At 47.1% G+C, this 20,101-nt stretch overlaps 1 protein-coding gene across 1 annotated transcript in view; it reads left to right on the plus strand.

Moving 5' to 3' along the window:
* The window catches only part of T265_11120 (hypothetical protein), a gene marked incomplete at both ends in the record, with an annotated part of 91,182 nt that overhangs the window by 64,815 nt on the left and 6,266 nt on the right, over window positions 1-20,101 (plus strand). The window contains 19 exons of the mRNA XM_009177686.1: window positions 169-292; window positions 2,049-2,116; window positions 2,201-2,453; window positions 4,597-4,831; window positions 5,739-6,315; window positions 6,446-6,834; window positions 8,880-9,023; window positions 10,679-10,959; window positions 11,039-11,170; window positions 12,480-12,646; window positions 12,786-12,984; window positions 13,323-13,761; window positions 14,516-14,707; window positions 15,217-15,504; window positions 15,584-15,952; window positions 16,745-17,101; window positions 17,179-17,424; window positions 17,704-17,840; window positions 18,102-18,286. Coding sequence (XP_009175950.1) covers window positions 169-292; window positions 2,049-2,116; window positions 2,201-2,453; window positions 4,597-4,831; window positions 5,739-6,315; window positions 6,446-6,834; window positions 8,880-9,023; window positions 10,679-10,959; window positions 11,039-11,170; window positions 12,480-12,646; window positions 12,786-12,984; window positions 13,323-13,761; window positions 14,516-14,707; window positions 15,217-15,504; window positions 15,584-15,952; window positions 16,745-17,101; window positions 17,179-17,424; window positions 17,704-17,840; window positions 18,102-18,286 — 4,782 coding nt within the window. The remainder of the gene's footprint in view (window positions 1-168; window positions 293-2,048; window positions 2,117-2,200; window positions 2,454-4,596; window positions 4,832-5,738; window positions 6,316-6,445; window positions 6,835-8,879; window positions 9,024-10,678; window positions 10,960-11,038; window positions 11,171-12,479; window positions 12,647-12,785; window positions 12,985-13,322; window positions 13,762-14,515; window positions 14,708-15,216; window positions 15,505-15,583; window positions 15,953-16,744; window positions 17,102-17,178; window positions 17,425-17,703; window positions 17,841-18,101; window positions 18,287-20,101) is intronic.

Below are 20,101 nucleotides of genomic sequence, written 5' to 3' on the forward strand. Positions count from 1 at the left end.
TGCTTCCTAGAACTGTCCATTAATCGGAATGTACTCAAACATTGATGCCTTCCCATCATTCATTTGTACCTCTGAAGTTTTAACGCCCCAGAGTAGTATCGACCTGTTCAACCAAATTTGACGGACCTCGCATTTTTCTACCTACTCGCTCTCCTTCCACGGTTTCAGGATTAACACTTACCTGGTGTCGTGAAGAAACTTCGCCCATCGGGGTCTTAAAGGCAGACGGCTTTGCACTGAACTATTTCAATCGCGATCTGGTGGCCTGGGAACCCGCCTTGGAGCCTTGGAGGTAACTCACCCCAACTGTCCAAATTATCCCCATAATTTCTACTTTCGTTACTAATGTGGGACCCTCTAGACAACACCTTGTTTACTACTGAAATTGTCACTATCCCAACACAACATGTTCCTGAACCGTAAGCGTTTAAGTAGCTGTTAATTGATGATAAAAACTGTGCTTCGGTCTGCTCTGGGGTTTGTGTATGAGTTCCGAAATGTTCGTACACTTTGGAACGCGTTACTGATCAAATTGATTCAACTGACTTTACTATGGTCGTCATGCCCACCGGGCAACAGGATCTGGTTTTGACTACGATTTATTGGGTTTACGAACCTCACCGTAATTTGTCGGTAGAAATGGCTGTGCGCGGTTTACAATTCGAGTCGTCAGCACTTCGATGTCTTTCAAAAGTACATCGCCCAAGAGCGAAGACCAATGGAAAAAGTGGATCTGTTTCCTTTCATCGTGAGAAACTGAGAATCTTTTTTTAGAATTGTACTTGTGAAGCTCAAACGACAACCGACTTCCTTTTGTGTGAGATCATTATGAGGAAAACTCCTGCTCTGTCGATTCAGTACGAATTCCATTCGTTCTGCAGTGCATCGCATGTCTTTTGGTGACGTCTTGTCCTAATGCCATATCAGGTGGGCGTGGAGGCCGTTTGTGTCAATGGGTTCCATACTTCTCAGGTCATTTCTCCTTTGTCTCTCAATACCTCGCACTGTCTCTCACCAGAGATCCTCCCAAAGGAAGTCATCGTGTCAAACAGAATTCCCCACATGATGTCAATGTGTCATCCATCCCTCTGAAAAAAGCTGATTTTCAGTAGAGGCCCGGCACAGTCTCCCGCGGTTGATGGACTGTGATAGGGGGGCACACTATGTGAGTCCAGTGGATTTGTGATAACCCATAGATATCAGGTTGTCAGTAAATCTGCCAAGGGTGAACATGTGAAGCTCGTTTCGGTATTCAGAAGAAAGCTTGTTGATTCCACCGAGAGACGTTTCTGGGCTAACTATGGAAATGCATGCTTCATTCCACATTTCGGATAGGCGTTCACCTATCTACTATCTCAACCAAGTGTCAAAGGACGTGCTTTCTGCCGAGCGTTCTCAAAGCACAACCGCTGTGGTCAACAGTTGTTCTGCTCTCTGGTGGTGCACAGGCTAATCGTAAAACGCTTTTCAGGGCTTGTTAATCAAACCTACCCTGTAAAACCACAGTAATTGAGCAGGAATGAGCTTAGCTCTGACTGCAAATGAGTGGTGCTTTTCCTAAATCAGAAAACTGACTCAGTTTTCAAGTGGGTGTATAACTCCACCTGCGTGCAGTTTTGTTTCCAAGCTAGGAACCAGGAGACCAGGTCTGTCTGATGTGCCCGATGTTTGTAGTTTTTGCCCACCTGAACATGCTACTCATATGGCTACTGAGAACCCTTTGGTAATCCACGCCCGGTTTCGCTCCTTTTGGAGCTCATCAAGTAGGCCCACTTCCAGAGTTTCCGTCAACCTTGTGTTCAAATCGACACCGAATTGTACGAAATCCGCGAAATACACTCACTTGCAAAGTAAGTTGGTCTTAACGGGAAATCCAGTGGAATTCATTCTGAATCTCTCGTCCGTTGCATCTTTATTTTTGAGGAAATGCAGGGGACTGTCGTTTACGATGAACACTTAAAATGCGCACAATTTGGTGACCGTCTCATATGATTCTTCAATTACCTCGGAATAACCTTGTTTTCTCCCCTACTGCTTTGCGCCTGCAGCTGTTCCCTGGAATGGTATCAAATATTGACCGACTCGTTCACCAAGACAAGCACAGTCATATTTACGTGTAAGTCTTCTATTGACTTTATCCTTGACTATCTGTCGAATCATATAAGCTTCACTATAACACTGTCCTAATTGTTCGTTTCAGCTTCTGAAACACTCAATCTCAACCTGACCGTTCCTCTGTGTCTTCTCGTCCGACGGCTCTTAGAAACAACACAGCAAGACTCGACGGGATGTGATGTTACGCCTGTGTGTTCAACGACAGCGTCGGACGAAACAACACGTCCGGACGATCCAACAAACGCTGCACCATTTCGTCTGTTGAACCGGACCGGCTGCGATGTTTCTTTCAAAGTGTTGTCGATGAACCAAATTGATGGAGTGTTTCAAAATGAGGGGTAAATCATGCTTTTTTACTGACGATTCTCTGTCAGGATGCAACTTTGATAGTCACTCGGCCGTTGCGTCTCGTTTTGGTCGGACCATAGCTTTCGAAGACGCCTTCATTTCCAAACGTCAATGGCGTAGCTAACCCGAAAAAAGGAACATTCAAAGCGGCCATAATCACCGTAAAAATTGATAGTATGGGCATGAGTGAAATGCTCATTGATGCAGTTTTATTGTCACTTTTGAAAATTGAGCAATTCCTGATTGCGCTTCAAACACGCAACCTAATCAAGCTGGACTGGTTGAAAATCAACGTTCGTTCATTTACGATGCAACCGTGCACTTCTGGAAAGCCCGACCACCGTTGTCGACTTTGAATGCCCAAGAAATTCGGGCTTCCTCAAACGAACCCTTCAGCGGTCACCTAATAGTGAAAAATAGTACGACTGTCGCCCTCTTGAGCGACCACTCGAAACGATCGATCTGGGAGGGGTTTATCTGTCGAACTAACTCAATAATTCGAAGGAAAATGTTCCCTTTTGATTTTGATTTTTCAAGAGTATTAAATGAGGTTGCAAACCACACGCAGTTGTACAAACTGATCATGTTTGCCTCATGCTGGACAGTCTGGACCTCTGTGAACTGCTACTGACAGTGCTTCTACGTGACCAGATATCTCTCATCGGAAAAAGTATCTTCAGATATTCTGCCTATTCTTTTGTTCTGTGAGAACACCATACGGATTTGCACGTCGAAGTGAACTTAAATATTGTGGACTGAAACTCATGAAGTCATCAAACCCGTTGGTGGACCCAACTGGATATTAGGAGATGGCTCAGTGATTAGAAGACGAATTTACTTACCGGAAGGTCTGTGGTTCGAACCCGACCTCTGCATCTCGAGTTCCTCTGTCTAGGCTTAGGCAACCTGGCAATATCCTAGCCCTGGGGCTTCCTTCGGGTGGCATGGCAGCTAGGCACCGGAAGGGTGTTACAGCTGAACGATTCTCTTTTCCTCCAACCAAGGAGCCACCACTGCTAACTCGCCGTCGAGTCTACTAGTTTCCTTGAATGACCATTCACATGCGTACAAGAATTCTACGCACTTGGTGGCATAAACGCGTACTGGGAAGACAAACAAGAATTCTACGCACTTGGTGGCATAAGGGGATTTTGGAATTTTCAATATAGATTTCATCCTGTAGGCGAAGACAAGAGAGCCGGGAAGTACCGTACAGCTGTATCATACCTATTAGGATCTCAAGAAACTCCGGGGAGTCTCGAACACGCGGGATTTCGGCTATCAGTTTGAACACGGGCAGCTGGTCACAGTGTGATTATCTCGCCCTTAGACGGGGTATAGCATCACTGATCTCTCAGTCAAGGAGTCCACACTGCGTGGTCGTACGTGTTAACCAGCAACTCCAGTGACCAATTTTCTTATGGACGTATCGAGACTCCCTGCAGTTTCGTGAGTCTGGGTATAGCATCACTGATCTCTCAGTGAAGGAGTCCACACTGCGTGGTCGTACGGGTTAACCAGCAACTCCAGTGACGAATTCTCTTATGGAAGTATCGAGACTCCCTGCAGTTTCGTGAGTTGCGCACTGCTGATGATTAGCTGTACGGTGCCTCTCGGCTTTCCAGCTTCGCTTACAGGACAGTTGATTGAGGACTCCGTATTTTTATTATCTATTGCTCCAAGGTTCTCTTTGTGTAACGTTCGTGTCGACCCAAATGTTGTTGTTTTTTGGAAAGACAAGAACCTTGTTTCGGGTGGGATCTATTTTCAACATTCAGATCAGTTACTGTACTCTGTGGAATCGGCTGATACAAACTGTCTTGGTTTTACAGTCCATAGTGCACCGCTGTGTGTCCCGATACCACGAAATTATACAATGGTCTTTCATTTATAGTTGATGGGGATGTGTGGGTGAAATGGGAAACTCGATATCATGAAAGCCCAAGCATGGTAACTCACTCAAGCAAGACGGGAATAGGGTAGAGCTGGCCGTTGCTTGGAGGGTGACGTCTCTTTGTTAGCTGGCTGCATTCTGTGGACTCTGTGGTGAGGGAGTGAGTGGTTCCTCTCTGAAGTTAGATGTGCAAATGAGTAATCTCACACAGTTTATCGATTCCCCTCCCTCCCTGGAAGGTCTCTTGAAGAATTGGATTCACGGCCTTGGTACCATGTTGGGAGTGCGCAGGAGATTGTCGATATACCCAGTCTTACTACCGAAAGCGAGAAGATTCAGGACTCGTCTGTGCTTCTGCTCACGAATCCGCCCAGCCTCTTGTTTCGTGTCACGGGTTGGAAACCGACGTATCCCATCTCAGTTGACAGACTTGGTATTTATTTCCGCACCCTGGAACGCAATGACTTTGAAGAGGTGAGTTCTATTCATTTTCGGTCTTTCATGGTTTATTCAACCGCGATTTCTGCGTGTAGAAGGTCGTCAGTTTTCAACCGCTCTAACGGAGTCACTGTGTCAGTAATATGGAAGCACATCCGATTGGTTTACAGAGGGACAGCTCACCAGCAGTGGACGAACAGTCGTTGGGATCACATTCTTTACATGCCTGAGAAAGTCTGCTTTGCAGGAGAACCAGCTCCGAACGTAACGGGACTACATAACAGCCAATGGAATAACCGTCTTCTTTCGTTGAGACAGATTGATTTCATCGGTTGTTCTTCACTCGTCCTTGACAGATGAGTTGTATTCTTAGTATCACTTTGTTGACCCGCTTATACGCAACGGTGATCAGTTGACTTTTCTAGTCATCTGGTTCTCACTTATAACAGCGACCAAGCCGACTTGCTAGTTTGACAGGTTGGCGCACCCTGAGGGACTTAACTGAGACGAGCATATGAAGACAATCGCAGCTGAATTCGCGCAGAACAATCCGGCCTCAACGGCCATAAATGCAGTTCTGCTCCATACCTTAAACTCCTCGCGCTACCAAGTAGGCTGCAGTTGACTGGGCAAAGGTTAGAGATGGAACTACAAACGAAAACGGAGTGACGCTGGGGACGTCGCTGAAATCACGCGTTCAGTAGTATTCGTGTCCACCTCACTGGTGTTCTGCACAAATGGTGATGCCAGTTATCAAGTGTAAGCAACTGTAATATATGATGTTCATTACTGTGAGAGTTCACCGTAATCAGTTGCCATTTTTTCGGGAATGAACTCAGTGACTGAAACTTGTGTACACGGTTATTAGCTTGCGACCCAACTTCACTTCCAGATCACGATGGTCGTGTCTCTATTCAATCTTTTCTACATATTCTGGCTTCAGGATATCGATGAGGACAAAGTGTTCACGCTTACAGACTACTTACCCCAGTTCACCCGTCTCGTAATTGAGGTTGTACGCACTGGTCCCTCTGTTCAACATGTGATTGTACTACGGTCGGGATTGACAATAACCAATGACCTTGCGGACGGACATCAACTGTTAGTGGGACTTCAACCGCCCACAGCTCCCCTTCACTCAGTTCCAGAGGATATTTGGTCCAGTCAATTAGACGATCCCAACCTACCTATCCAAAGGATTCCCGTCTGTCTAATCGATTCCGGAGATACAGCTGCAGTGCCGCTCAATTTAGCCGCCGTTCTGTCCACGGGATTCGGTGTTTTATCCTTTTGTCCGACCCTGATTCCCATTGGTCCGGGCCGGAATATGTCCTCGGTGTTCAGCCAGATGACCGGTCCATCTTTTGCTGCCTATGGATGGGCTGGTGTCTCCTTACCGGGTGCGACTCCAGCTGCACAATCTGAGACTATCACCGGAGTGGCTGTTTCGAGCAGTCTTCCTGAACTATCAGAGACTGAGGTTGCAAAACATCTGGACTGGACTAACCTGAAACAACCAGGTAAGTGCTTCGACTACTACTCACCACTATATGTATAGTCGGCGAATTTTAGTGATTAACAGGTTGACGTTGAACGCTGTTTGTGGGTTGGCATATCATTGCTATCCCTTAACTCGTTTACTTGTTACAGGTGAACTCATCGAGGCCATTTTGGTCTGTCACAGCTCGACCGCAACCGGTCAGGTTGGACTACTGAGTGCTACTCTGGACAGTGCAGCAACTCCCGTCTCTTCACCCGGCGCCAGCGCCCCTATTTCTTACCATCGGACTCAAAGTATCCCACGACAATACAACATGTGCCTGGCCATGGTTCGTGATAACTTCCCCCCAGACCCACTATGGACCGGCCTGCTTTCCACATCGAATCGGGCCAACCCAAAGTGCCTTCCGGGTCATCACATTACACTCGGTCCCATAGTGCGCATCACCAATCTACTGCCGTGTGACTTGATTTACTATTTTTCGGGAACAATGGTGAAAGGTTCTATCTCTGCTGGAGCAGATGCTTGTGTGAATGAGGTAAGTAGCCCGTTATCGATTAGAAGCTGCGACGCGGTTTAACCCTCTGGGACCCAAACAACAGTACTGCACTCTAGAGACCATCTCGGTGTGTGGCCTTAGGCCAGAGGCGTTTTAGTAGACCACTCCTAATGAGGAAAACGTGAGCAGACTCGTGGATCCGGTCGTATCACAGGCAAGTCCGGTTCCCTTGATGATTGGGGTCGTAATTCCATTGTAATTTCTGTCTGTGGGGCTGAAACGTGCTCCAAAACAAAGTACTATTTGACTCGCATTATTGAAGGTCGTACATCCTTGAAAACCATTCTGTCCTTTACATATGGTTGGACACTTTATGTTCTAGATGAAAAATCAACAGGCCTTTTTCATCGCTGTTGATAAGCATAACAGAGACTGGTTATATGTTGCGCGTCGTCAAGTCGGATTGAAGAGTTCACAAGGTTGATTAGGCCACTCAGACGCTCGAAACCCAGAGAGGTCCTCAACACTCGCAAGTTATCAAACCAGGATTGATGCACACCACATAGATATTGACTAGATTAGATGTACCAGCCTCATCTTTTTGGTTCTCTCAGCTTTCTAATTGAGGTGATCGCTCTCAGTTATCAAATATTGACCCACTCGCTATGGAAACGGTGAATAAATCGAACCCAGTCGAATCTCTCGTTTATGATGTTTCCAAACCAAATTTGTCTGCAAATGAGTGCATTTCGCTAATTTCATGCACTTTGGATTCAAGTAGAATATAAGGTTGACGAAAACTCGGGGACTGCGCCTGCCTGATGAGCCCCAAGAAGAGCGAAACCCGTCGTGGGCTGTCGAAGAATTTTCAGCAACCTTACGAGTAGTATATTACGTCTACATCTGGATTTTCTTTAATATGATACAGTGATACAAAAAATTTAGGAGGCCTGCATCTTTAGTTATCGCATCCAAATGTTGATCTACCCATCTTCGCCCTGACTGTCTACACGAGGAAAGCACGGCACTTGATGTTTTTCTTCAAAATCCTCAACACATCAAGATGACGAAAACTGCGTCGCATACCGCATTGTACAGCACACTATCTCTATTGGATGGATCAGTTCTAAAGTGTGATTGCTATTCAGTAGAAAAGTTCAACTTGGGCGTTCCGTGGACAACAAAACTCGAGAAATATCACTCTCTTTCGGTTCACATTTGCTAGGTTCGCTCGATATTAGTTGTGTGTCGCTTTCTAGGAAACACAACCTTTCGTGCAGTCAGGTTGGCTCTATCGATCAAGCTTATGTAGTGAGAATCACAACCTTTCAACATGAGAATGGTGGTCAGTAGCGACTTTGGGCTCTTCCTCTCTCTCTCTCTACATGACATTCAGGACTCCGAAGAGATTCCTTTCATGCCTCTGGGTAGTGGGATACGATTCAGGTTACTTCGTTTCAGGTTCCTATTCTCTCCATAGTGATATTGGAGGGCGAGATGGCCCACGTGGTTAGAGCGCGAATTTACTGACCGGAAGGTCCGTGGTTCGAACCCGACCTCTGCCACTCGACTTCCCCTATCTAGGCCTGGGCAACCTGGCAGTATCCCAGCCTTCTTCAACTTTAGGGTAGCATGGTAGTTAGGCACCGAAAGGGTGCTACAGCTGAACGATTTCTTTTTTCCCATAGTGATATTTGATTCCCAGGAGGTGGGGCAAATGCATCTTTCGCCGAACCGTACACATTTTTGGTTGATTTGATTGGGTTGCAAAGTTTTACGCGTGCGCCAAGTGACCTTTAAACGTTAGACCTCCTTCACAGCCGCGTTGAGATGGGTATGTAGGACCCTTGCAAGATAGTCTGTCAGACTTCGTTTAACTCGTCCCCTCACCACTACCATGTTGCGCGCAGACGTTGCCATATTTGGTAGCCTCTTGGCCTCATTTTGGCTGCCTCAATGCTGCTACTGTGGTATACGTTTAAGGTTGTCACATTGTCTTGGCAAAGTTTCCTTTATCATTTACCTCTGCATAGCGAAATATTAGTCACATACCCTTGGTGAATGTACCCCTTTATTCCCAACAGCTGTCACCAGCGGAGGTCCTCAGATTCGGCGTACATTTGGACGGTTTCCCAAAATGCGAACCACTAACTATCCCTCCCAATACCTATGACCAGAAGGTCTTGCTTCGGCTACAAGACACTCTTGGCCGTCCTTTGGAACTGCAGGTGAGCTCGTTTTATAAAAAAACCTGTACGCAAGTCATTTAACATTGGTATGCAGGGTGAACACAATTTCGCGCCATTTCGCCGAACGCAGCGTCTCCAGTCGAGGTAATGTCGTGGCAAGACAGATACGGTGTTAGGCAAAACGCATCGATCTGTGTTGTCTGGCCTGAAGCTCGCATTCATTGATCATTGTATGTGCTGAGCTCGAATCCTTAGACTACACTGACAAGCTCTGAGCCAATGGTACCCTAATTAAACGTCTATCATCTTGAACGGACGCCTTCACAGTGTTTAATATTGCAGGGTTGGGTGGGTGTGAACAAACGTTCGTAGAAATACCCGTAGCCAGATATGCAGGTAACCCATTGGTTAACGTCGCGTACTTCGGTTAGAAAGACCCGGGTTCGAACCCTGTATGTGGGTCTTCAAATTGGTCGCCGGCCGCCGTCCTAAAAATTGTGTTTCTTCAATAAAAGGCATCAATTTGTTTTTTTGTTAATCTACTTCAATACGTTCGACTCATGTTTATATGCATTTCAGTATTCTCACACTGACATAAATAGTAATAATCGTTCAGCTGCAACACCCTTTCGGCGCGTAGCTGCCACGCCACCCAAAGGGAGCACGAGGGCTGGGATACTGCTGAGTTGCCTAAACCTAGACAAGGGAAGTCGAGAGACAGAGGTCGGGTTCGAATCACGAACCTTCTGTGCTCTGGACACTGAGCCATCTCGCTCCTCTCACACTGACATCGCCGTCATTAATGATGATGATGTTGATTTTTGTTCCGGTTCCAGTAGTGTCCGCCTCCTACCCCGAAAACAGCTAATCAGCTCAAATGTTTAGCTCGTGATTGGTCAGAATGTGTGACTACTGGAGAGCAGTCGATTTTTATCCCGAAAGTTTTTCGTGCTCCTTGTGAGTGACTTGATAACTTGTGTTTGAATTGTTTACTTTTTAAGGGAGTGGCGTGGTTAATCCTGGAAAGTACTCTAACACAGTTTTTACCCTGTAATGGATTCATCAGGTGGATGTACATCCCTTTCGGTGACGTTCTTCTTGCTTCCTGCCCCCAGATGAGGCTAAGCCGGGACAAAACGCCCAATGGGCTGCATTTCAGATATAACTACACCCTCTTTGTAAACCGCCTATTCAGATCCAAGTCACCGAGGCTTGGTATTCCACGAGGATTGTGGAAAATATTACTAATTATACTCGTCTGCCCTTAAGTAGACAAATTTCTTGACGATTTCACCGCATGGGACAAATCAAGACTTGTGCCATGTGCACAAGTGCGATCGGAGGTCGCGTGCCACTGTGATAAGCAACAAAAGTTGCTAACCTTAGATAACTTGACGGATCTCGCCACATTCATCTGATGGGTCCCAGCAAGGACGAAACACGAAGAGGATTGTTTTCCCGGACTAACAAACAGCTGGTCATCTGTTTCTTTTTTCAGGGTGAATTGGGTTTGGACGTTACCTTGTATAGAAAAGTGCAACTGTGCGGCACGCTCACCGTCCGTGCTCGTTTTCTACCCGGCCCTATTCAGTTGGTTTTATTGAGATTCCGCCCAGTTATCAGTACCAGACCGTTTTCAGTAGATGTATTCGATTTGATTTCTATGGCCGTCTTTGAACAAAACACCTTTTTAGATTCAAGTCCTTGCTCGAGCTGGAAGCGCCAAGCACCTGACTGTGAGTGCGGCCTTCTGGTTAATCAACCAATCCGGACTGCCTCTTATCTTCGCTCAGTCCTCTTCCTCACCTGGTCGGCTGTACGCTTCCAACACTGAGGCGGCACGACAGCGAGCGCTCACCAACATTGCAGCCGGACAGTACGACGAGCACGAAGAAGCACGATCCGTATCACCCCTACTCTTCTCTTTTTCCAACAGAAATGAAGGCTACTTATTGAGGGTTCGAGTTGGACGAGGGTGAGTGTAAAATCCTAGTTTCAATTCATGACACACGGAGGCGCGTGTCTGACCGTGTCCACTGTCTCGGTTCGTTTAGACTCGCGAAAACAGAATCTGCAGATCCATCGAATTCTAATGGTGGATTTTCTCCGGTGTGGTCTCCAGCGATCTCCTTGGATAAGTCTGGTGTGGACATGCTACAATTGAAAATGGTCGATTCAGCCAATCGGTAAGTACGCTGTTCCGTCATTTAAAAAAGCGCTCAGCTGTAACACCCTTTGGGCGCCTAGTTGCCATGCCACCCGAGGGCTGGGATACTGTCAGGTTGCCCAAGCTTAGACAGGAGAAGTCGAGAGGCAAAGGTCGGGTTCGCACCACGGACCTTCCGGTCACTTTTCTTCTTGTGGTGCATACCAGGCCGCCTGACGGGCACACATTTCAGAGCATCATTTATTCGTGAATCGAAACGCTCTCGGGATGTTCGCTCACAAACATTGAGTATACGGACGATATTGCTCTCTTTGGTTCATATCCTTCCCAAATGCAAACGATTTTAAGTAACCTAAATAACTGTCGCACGGTTTGGTATGCGCTTCACACCTGCAAAGTGTAAGGTTCTGCTACAAGACTGGGTCGGATCAAATCCACACCTCATGCTTGCAGGCTGGCCAATCGACGTGGTAGGTAAGTTTGCTTACTTGGGCAGTTGTAAGGTCCCTATGACCAGTTGAATATGAGATTATTTCTCGAAAAGGGAGGACCACGGCAGCTTTTTCCAACCCTCGATATATATGGCACCAACGTGACGTCATTGTGTGCGACAAGGGCAGAGTTTACGCCGCAGTGGTGCGACCCACACTGTTTTAAGGATCAGAAACGTGGCCCATACGCACAGAGGATATACGGAAGATGTCAGTGTTTAGCAGTCGGTGTCTCCGATTCATTGGTCGGATTAGTACTGCTGAGGTAAGCCAGAGTGTCTTAGGAAGAAGGATTTCTCCCGCGATAGATGAACTACTCACGCTTCATAGACTGCGCTGGTTGGGTCATGTACTCCGCATGTCAGAAGACCATCTGCGTCACGGAGCTCTTTTTTCCCAGCCCTGTGCTGAGTGGAAGCGACCGACAGATGGACAGTGTATGACCTGGCAACGAAGTACTAAAAAACTGACCAGTAAACTTAGTCCGGTGGGCAACTGTCGCCTCCCGGAATGGATCATGACATTAGCAGAAATAGCCCAATCACGCAGTCAATGGCGCTGGTGCATCAATGCTATCGCCTTCAGTGCGTAGCTACACAGTTCCCAAACTTACCATACATGCCGTCGCCTCCTAGACTTGGTTGTATGTCCCATACTCTCTTGTTTTTCAGTGATCGAAACTGTAGCAAGTGGAACCAATGTGTCTATGGTGTGTGGTTTATAACTGATACACTGAAATTGAATTGAATTGCACCTTTTATTCGTCCGTTCACCGAAGACTTGGAACAGTACGCGGGATTTGTCATAAATATTTGTTTGAACATCTCTTGCTTCCAGTCCCAGTCTGGTCTACCACGTTGGATTTGAGGTTCGTGAAGGTTGCGGAAGACATGCAGTAACCAGAATTGTCACATTCAAGCCACGCTATGTGATTGAGAATGCCACAGATCTCAGATTACATGTTGCTCAACAAAAGTGTCTTCGTACTCGATCAGGTGCATCAGGTGAGTTACTACGCTTGTGAGTCGATCGATTACTTACTCACATGAATGAGTGGTTGCTGGAACATGTGGACAGTTTGATTTCCACACATCAATCAGAATACTGTTAACCACGTATCCGATTCGTATTCGATTTTTGCAGCTATTGCCGTCCTCGATTCTGGTGGCACACAAGCGTATCATTGGCCCCGTGAAGATTTAGATCGCCTGCTTTCTGTCCGTGCCGTGTGGGAAGTTACAAACCCGGTGGAAGGAGATAACCCGATAGACAGGGAGCGCCATTCATCATGGTCCGGCGGCTTTCCTATTGACCGTCCATATTCGTTTACGATGATGCTCCAGTAAGTTTTTGGGTCAGTTTTTTCCGAGAGTAGGTCTTTGGTCGGGGTGGAACATTATAGCGTGTTCAAATTTGTGCAAGTGAACAATCTTGAGGGAGTAGATCCTTTGATCGTCCATATTCGTTTACGATGATGCTCCAGTAAGTTTTTGGGTCAATTTTTTCCGAGAGTAGGTCTTTGGTCGGGGTGGAACATTATAGCGTGTTCAAATTTGTGCAAGTGAACAATCTTGAAGGAGTAAATTCTTGTTCAAAAACTTTATTACGAGTGAGACCACGTTTGTAACATATTGTTATGTGTGCTTTCCGGTCTAATGCGTTCGTATTTTCCTCGCGTAGCTTACCTCACCTTTCTGAGTCATTCAACTCCATCAGTGACACAACGAGCTGCCCGGTGGTTGATCGCCTCTTCCTTCGTGTGGTTATTGTACTCCGGGCGGCCACATTCCACATCCTACTGTCTGATGCCAGTTCTCTTCCTGCTCCGTTTCGCATCGAGAATGATAGCGCTGTGTCACTATCCTATCAACAAGTTCTGCGTGCGACTCCCTCCCTCAAAAGTGTCATCACAGATACGGGTTATGAGCCTGCTTCATTCTCTCCAATTCTGTCTGACAGAACATCCGCCAGTATACGTCGCCAGTCTGATGGATCTTTGGAGTCCGTGTCGTCAACTAGCGGACAGGAAAAGTCTGAATGGGTCGGGGGAGCCACTTTGTCCTATATTGGGCCAGCTACCTCGGTTGACTATGCCATGGAAGAGCCGCTGTTCAATCCAGTTGTCGCGCTACGTGTCCAGGCAAGTATTTCCATGAATTACTTATACCCTCCTGGTGAACTTCCAGAACGATTTTAGTAACCCCCCACCACCAAGTCGTGACTTCTTCGAATGCAGTTGCCAGGACAGCGACCTTTGTTTTTCTTACGATTCTCGATTGAGCTGCTGTTTGTGAACAAGGTCAAATATACTGGTGCGTGGCCCACAAACACGAACCTGGTCAATTGTCTAATCAGGCAATCGGAGCATATTTGGGGTTTATGTGCACACGAAAAGCTGTATTTGTCAGCTTCCCACTTTGACACATTTCGTATAGCATTTAGGATACGTAGCTGGAACGTTGAGGGGTATTACTGATCCCGAAATCGTTTATTGTATTTGGCTATTTGATAATAAACGCCTCCCCCAAGAGTCAGAGGATGGATCTGAATGAGTCTTCTAACCCAAAGATCAGTGGTCCATCTGCCTGTCAGAAAACTTACTGTGTTTCTCGCCTTTCTGATTGAGTGGTAATGTCTCTCCTGCTTTGGAAATTTCCGCTTTTTCCAACTCTGATGTGTAGTGTGAGTAATTTCTTTGTTGGATATTCTTATTCTACCATTTCACGCTACATCCGAAGGTAAGTATCGGTAACTTCAAACATCATATGCGGCTGCACAATCAGTGAAAACTTTGCAATATGTTTTTCTCAGGTGTTGGGTACACCGCACCACATATCGTTAAAAAAACCATACACCTTATCTTTTTTGATCAGGGTGGAACCAGCGCTGCGTACGATCTGGACAAGATTGGTTTGGGTCGTTCGTTAATCTATGACAATTTTGTCTATCTGACCGTACTCGGGCCTCTGATGGACACAGCAGCATCGTCAAGATGTGACAGCTTCTCGTCCGACTTCGTTTTCGACGTGCGGCCTTCCTCGCACCATGTGGTCTACTCGTCCAAGGTAGGTATCCTCTATTGGCACTGCGCTGAACTATGCCCTCGTGTGCAGTTTGGTTCTGCACATCCTATGCTGGATGTCGCAGTGAGGTGGTACTGTCAGTACCAGTCAAACTTTGTGCTACGTAGATAATACATCACGTGACCTATGTGTTCCCTCGTTAATCTACCTTCATTCGCCACACATTCGAGTCATAACCCCATCTCCTTGAGGTAGTGCTTTTTCGGGCAATAGTCAGTCTCAGATGGTCTCAGTGATACATGTGTCAGCGGTCGTTTCGGTTAGTCAGCTGATCAATTCTGAGTGTGTCGTATAGATTGGTGTCAGCGCCTTGCTAAATCTATGGTCCCATTTTGGTGGTGTGGTAATACCCGACAGAAAAATGAGGTAGTGCAGGTGAACCAAACTCATCAGAATTACTCTCCAGGATTACTTAATTGGGCCATTTATGTGATCCATCATTGAGTTCTGACTCACACACGACACGTGTCCCTCGTTTGGCCTCACAACAGATTCCAGGACGGCGTGCTCAGCTCTGGTGGCTCTCGGACTCTGGACACATCTTCCACGAGGGCAGCTCTTCCCCCCTAGAGCCTGGTGAAAGATCCAACCTCAAACCGGTTCTGTACAAAAAACAATTCGTGCTAGATGTGGATACTGGCAGTGATGCGGCACATCGTGATGATGAGAACCGCTTCGTTCTAGATACGGACACGATCAGACAGTTCGAAGTTGCTCGACTAGTTGTGTCTCCACTGAACAAGCGCCGGAAGCAATTTCAAACGTGGCGGATAGATCAGGTTGGTTTTGATTTCCTGTTTCTTTCCTAGGAACTTATTCTAACACGGTCTTAATGATGCTTTCCGTGTGCCTTTCCAGCACGGACTACTCGTGAACAACGCCCTGTACTGCGTCCAAGTTTACCGAGAAAGTACTCCTTTCCACATAGGGCTCAGTGACTTTGTTGGTGCACCGATCCTAGCCGTCAAACCTCGACCATCAGCAACTCGCCTACTCAGTCCGTCACTTGCCCCGGCGATTATTCTGCCTTTGTGGCTACGCCCTGGTTCGGGTCGCTTGCGTGTCTACGTGTATTTGGACGGAGTCACTCGAGTGCTGCGCATTGAGGATGAGGCTTTCCCTTCTAGACTGCTGCCTTCAAAACCGAGCGCTGAGAGCGCCTCCAAACAAAGCGCTCCGGACTTGTCCCGATGGGGGAGTTTGATGCTTGTTGATGCAACACCAAAGGTTGGTTCTCAGTTTTGGGAAGTTGTATTTCCCGTTTTTCCGGCGGTACCATTAGTCTGTCAACTTTCTCCCCACTTTCTCGTACTATCATTCACAGCGCTTGTCTATCATTGAAAACTCGGGCTGGAACAACTCACCACGTGCTCGAATTCTCACCGAAACCCACGATTGTTCGCAGTTTCGTGTAAGTCTCTATCACCGTTTGCCAGAATTCATTATCCACTACACAGTTGGTAATGTGTTGAAATATTGGCAGCTCGGGTGAGTTGATTGGTTGTTGATCAGGTGGCTGTTGATCTGTTTGCCGAGCTTGGCAACTGAACTGCAAACGTTTCGTCACCCTGTGAGGAGACATCATCAGTGCGTAGTTGGGTGCGCACTGCCCTCAGTAGAGTACTCTACATCCTGCCGCAGAGCCTAGCTGACAGATAGTTCCCCGATGGCAGTGTAGGGAGACTTATTGATTCTCGATTGAGATTTCATGCTATCAGTGGAGCCATCTATGCTATAAAAAAGCCGACAGCCGCCTTGGCATCCTCTTTGGAAATCATCTACAATTTGTGTCTCTCGACACTTGCAGAATCTCATCTGGAGAGGGACCTACTATCCATAGGCCTCCAAAACGTTCTCGCACTTTCGCATACAAAACTCATCCGCCTTCAGCATTAACGAACCGAATTCTCGTCAACACCGCATGTTATCTACTTCCTCGTTAATGATCAACGCCGGTTGTGTTCGTGCGCTCACCGTTACTTCAATCTTGTCCTGTCCTCATCATTTCCGTCCGTCCAGGTCCTTGTATCCCTTCCCCTCGGTATCGGCCTGAGTGTCGTGTCCGCCTTTGCCGAAGAACTCGTGTATGCGTCACTCGTAAACGTCCGGTTATCGTTTTGCCGCGCCTACTCGTTGGATGTGTTTGACAAGGACTGGGAGCGCTTTACTGAGCCTGCTAGTCCTCCGCCATCTGGTGGTCTCAATGTTGCTTGTGACGTGCTACAACTGGACGCCTGTAGTTCCCCTACCACTCGTGAGCCAACGCCTGAGGTAGCTCAGGGAAGTTGGACGAACGAGGAAACTGATGCATTAGCTTCTCTCCTACGACGCAAATCTTTGTCGGATTATGTACGCTTCAGTGTGGATCACATGCAGGTAAGCGTTCTTACCTGTGTTTTTCACCCACTCAACCTCTTGTATCGAATTCTATCTTCCACTCGTTCTCATGGTAGGTCAACAGCCAATTCCCCGGTGCAACTTTGCCGGTCCTCCTGTTCACGGACAGTACCTCGTTAGCAAGAGAGTCAAGCGCCACAAACAGAATTGCGACAAATGTCTTGCAAGGGAAACCGCTCGCGTTAAATGCTCCCGGTGAATTTGGAGGTATCGATCAGTTTCCTACTGCATCTACGCTGAGTGTGGCATATCAGAGACAAGTTCAGAGCAGGTGGAATGTGCATCTGTTCAAAACTTTCCAGGTGCGTGGCTTTGCTCTGTGTGCCTGTTTTCTAAACCCCAGCATCACGGTTGGTTGTTTTTTTTGTGAGCTAAACTTTGTCGTTTTATGCCATCGCTTCCCATAAATCGCGTATATCCACTGGATATCACAGCGCGGTTCCTCAGGAGCCAACTTTCTTGGGATTCTATGTAGTCATCCCCTTCGAGGGCTTACTCAGATTTGGAATCGTTTGAGTGGGAATATCACCCGGACGAAAAGGATTCTGATGCCCGTTTCCACCTCTTGCTTCCGTTCGTAGGTCACCGTTGGTCCAGTGTACATTCAAGCCGAGGAACTGCTGCTCCTCAAATTGATCCAGTTTTGGCAACATGCGACCAGCAGACTGTCGACTTCAAATATCACCCCGGACTACGAAGATGAGCAGCCTCTTTCCAGGTATGTTATTGGTGGCAGTTTTTTTCCCAGGTTATTGTATGCTTTTGCACGCTGGCTCATCTAGCTTGTAATGGGAGTCTGCTTGAACCCATCCAGATAGGCTTGATACAACCCCTCTTGTTACGTGGACGAACCCATTTTGAAGGAACCCTAGTTTACAAGCATACAGCAACTTCGCTGTTTCTAAGTATGTCCATGTGTGGTCCCCTCTGGAACGTTATGCCCCATACGATCCGCTGCGTATTATGCCTTCTCTTCCAGACCGAATTTCTCATCCAGTGTTGACAAGAGCATCCCGTTCTGGTTCGACACCCTGTCAATCAGCTTCATTCCTTTGAAACTCAGCGTTCAAACAGCTAAAAAGTCGCTCACGTCCTCCAATCTAGCCGGAGCCAAACGTTTGCTACCCTCATTGATGAGTTTTAGCAACGCGGAAGTCAATTTGGGTGAGTCGGACATCGGTAATGTTGTCATCCAACAGATCATTGGTTTCTTAGTAGTTTCCTTACATACAGTAATCGTTCCACCGTTCGCAGTGGTCCGATTACAAAGTTGCATTCGATACCTTCGAAATCTCATTGGACGAGATGGCTCAAGTGGTTGGAGCACGGATTTACTGACCGGAAGGTCTATGGTTCGAACCCGACCTCTACATCTCGACTTCCCCTGTCTAGGCTTGGCAGTATCTCAGCCCTCGTGCTTTCTTCGAGTGGCATGGCAGCTAGGCACCGGAAGGGTGCTGCAGCTGGACGGTTTATTTTATTTTCCTTCTATCGGACGAGTATGTTGTGAAGGTTGCTTTGTGTCCCCTAAAAGGGTCTCGTGCGCTCCTCAGTATACGTGATTGGTTAAGTATCGATTAGGTAGTTTTCTCTGCTTTTTCAAGCCACTACCGTTGGGTTCGGTTTCAGTCGTGCAACGGCTACTTCCATTGAAGAATGTGTCCAGCACCAGAAGCTGCGTTGGTTGGGACATGTGTTGTGTATGCCTAACCATCGCTTGCCGAAGAGAGTGCTATTTTCCATGCCCAATTCAGATTGGCGGAAGCAAAGTGGTGGCCAACCTTTGACCTGGCAGAGGGGTATCAAGGAATTCATAAAACATGAGTACTGTCGGTGCTACTCGCCTTCTAGAATGGGGACCGCGTGACCCCCGCTGCGCCCTTTTGTAGACGCCGCAAGATATGGCTGCCAACCGATTTCACTGGCGTTCTTGTTGTCACTCTCTATCCAGATTGCCTGAATGAGTGTTTGGAGGTGTGAGCACCTCAGAGTGCTTGTAGTAAGCTTCCACTAAGCTCCTTCCCCATCCACCTTTACTCTTTTCTTTACACTAAGGCTTTCCTATAAATCGTGGTTGTGCGGCAGTGGGGCATCGGTGTTGAACACTAATGTCATGCTGTCGATGGTGGTGATCAGTTTTTCTCAACTCACAAACCGTATACTAAAGTACAGTGATTCCATTTGCTACAGCTTTTGTCCACTGAGAGCCACGTCTCTGAGGTGGTGACCCACTCTGTGCATTAAACGACACGTGGGTCTATAAGTGTGTTTCAGACAGGCCCATGAAATGCTTCGAAGGCGTCGATGGTCAAATACAGAGAGCCTCCGATGATCTTTTGCTAGCATTGTCCACCTTTTTGGTTCATAAATTCTTGGTGGGCATCACAAAAGTTTACAATCCCGAGCATCTTCTTTCATATTTTTGCATGTGTCCAAACAATCGTGCTGCTATTCAGCAACTTGTCTGATGTTTTGACCAATGACTGGTGACCCTTTGAAACCTTAGAGTACCAGCTTCACCTTGAAGTTGTATCATGTTCGTCACAATATTATTCTGATCCGACACGGCAAACAATCAGGTTGAAAGTACTTAAGTCGTTTTGGTTCAACCGTTGTCCGCGGACTTCCGCATTTACCTGCTGTACACGTGTAATTTTCGCTCAAAAGCAAGTTTTTTGGGACGAATTGTTGCCTCAGGATGCTCTTGAATTCCGCTCAGTAACCTAGACCAGCAACTTGCGGTCCAGTTTGAAATACGCTTTTCCGACCGTTATTGAACTGAGACCTACAGTCATAGCATTCTGTAATATGTGCAACCTCTGCATGGTGCGTGCTTGTCTCGCTTAAATGTTATTGAATCCGCGTATATTTCCATAAGGGAAACTATTCACAAGGTTGCGGAAAACCCTTCGACAGCTCACGACCGGTTTCGCCCTTCTTGGGGCTCATCAGGTAGGCGCAGTCCCCGAGTTTCCGTCA

This window comes from Opisthorchis viverrini (assembly GCF_000715545.1).
Source record: "Opisthorchis viverrini unplaced genomic scaffold opera_v5_445, whole genome shotgun sequence".
NCBI classification, from domain to species: Eukaryota; Metazoa; Platyhelminthes; class Trematoda; order Opisthorchiida; family Opisthorchiidae; genus Opisthorchis; species Opisthorchis viverrini.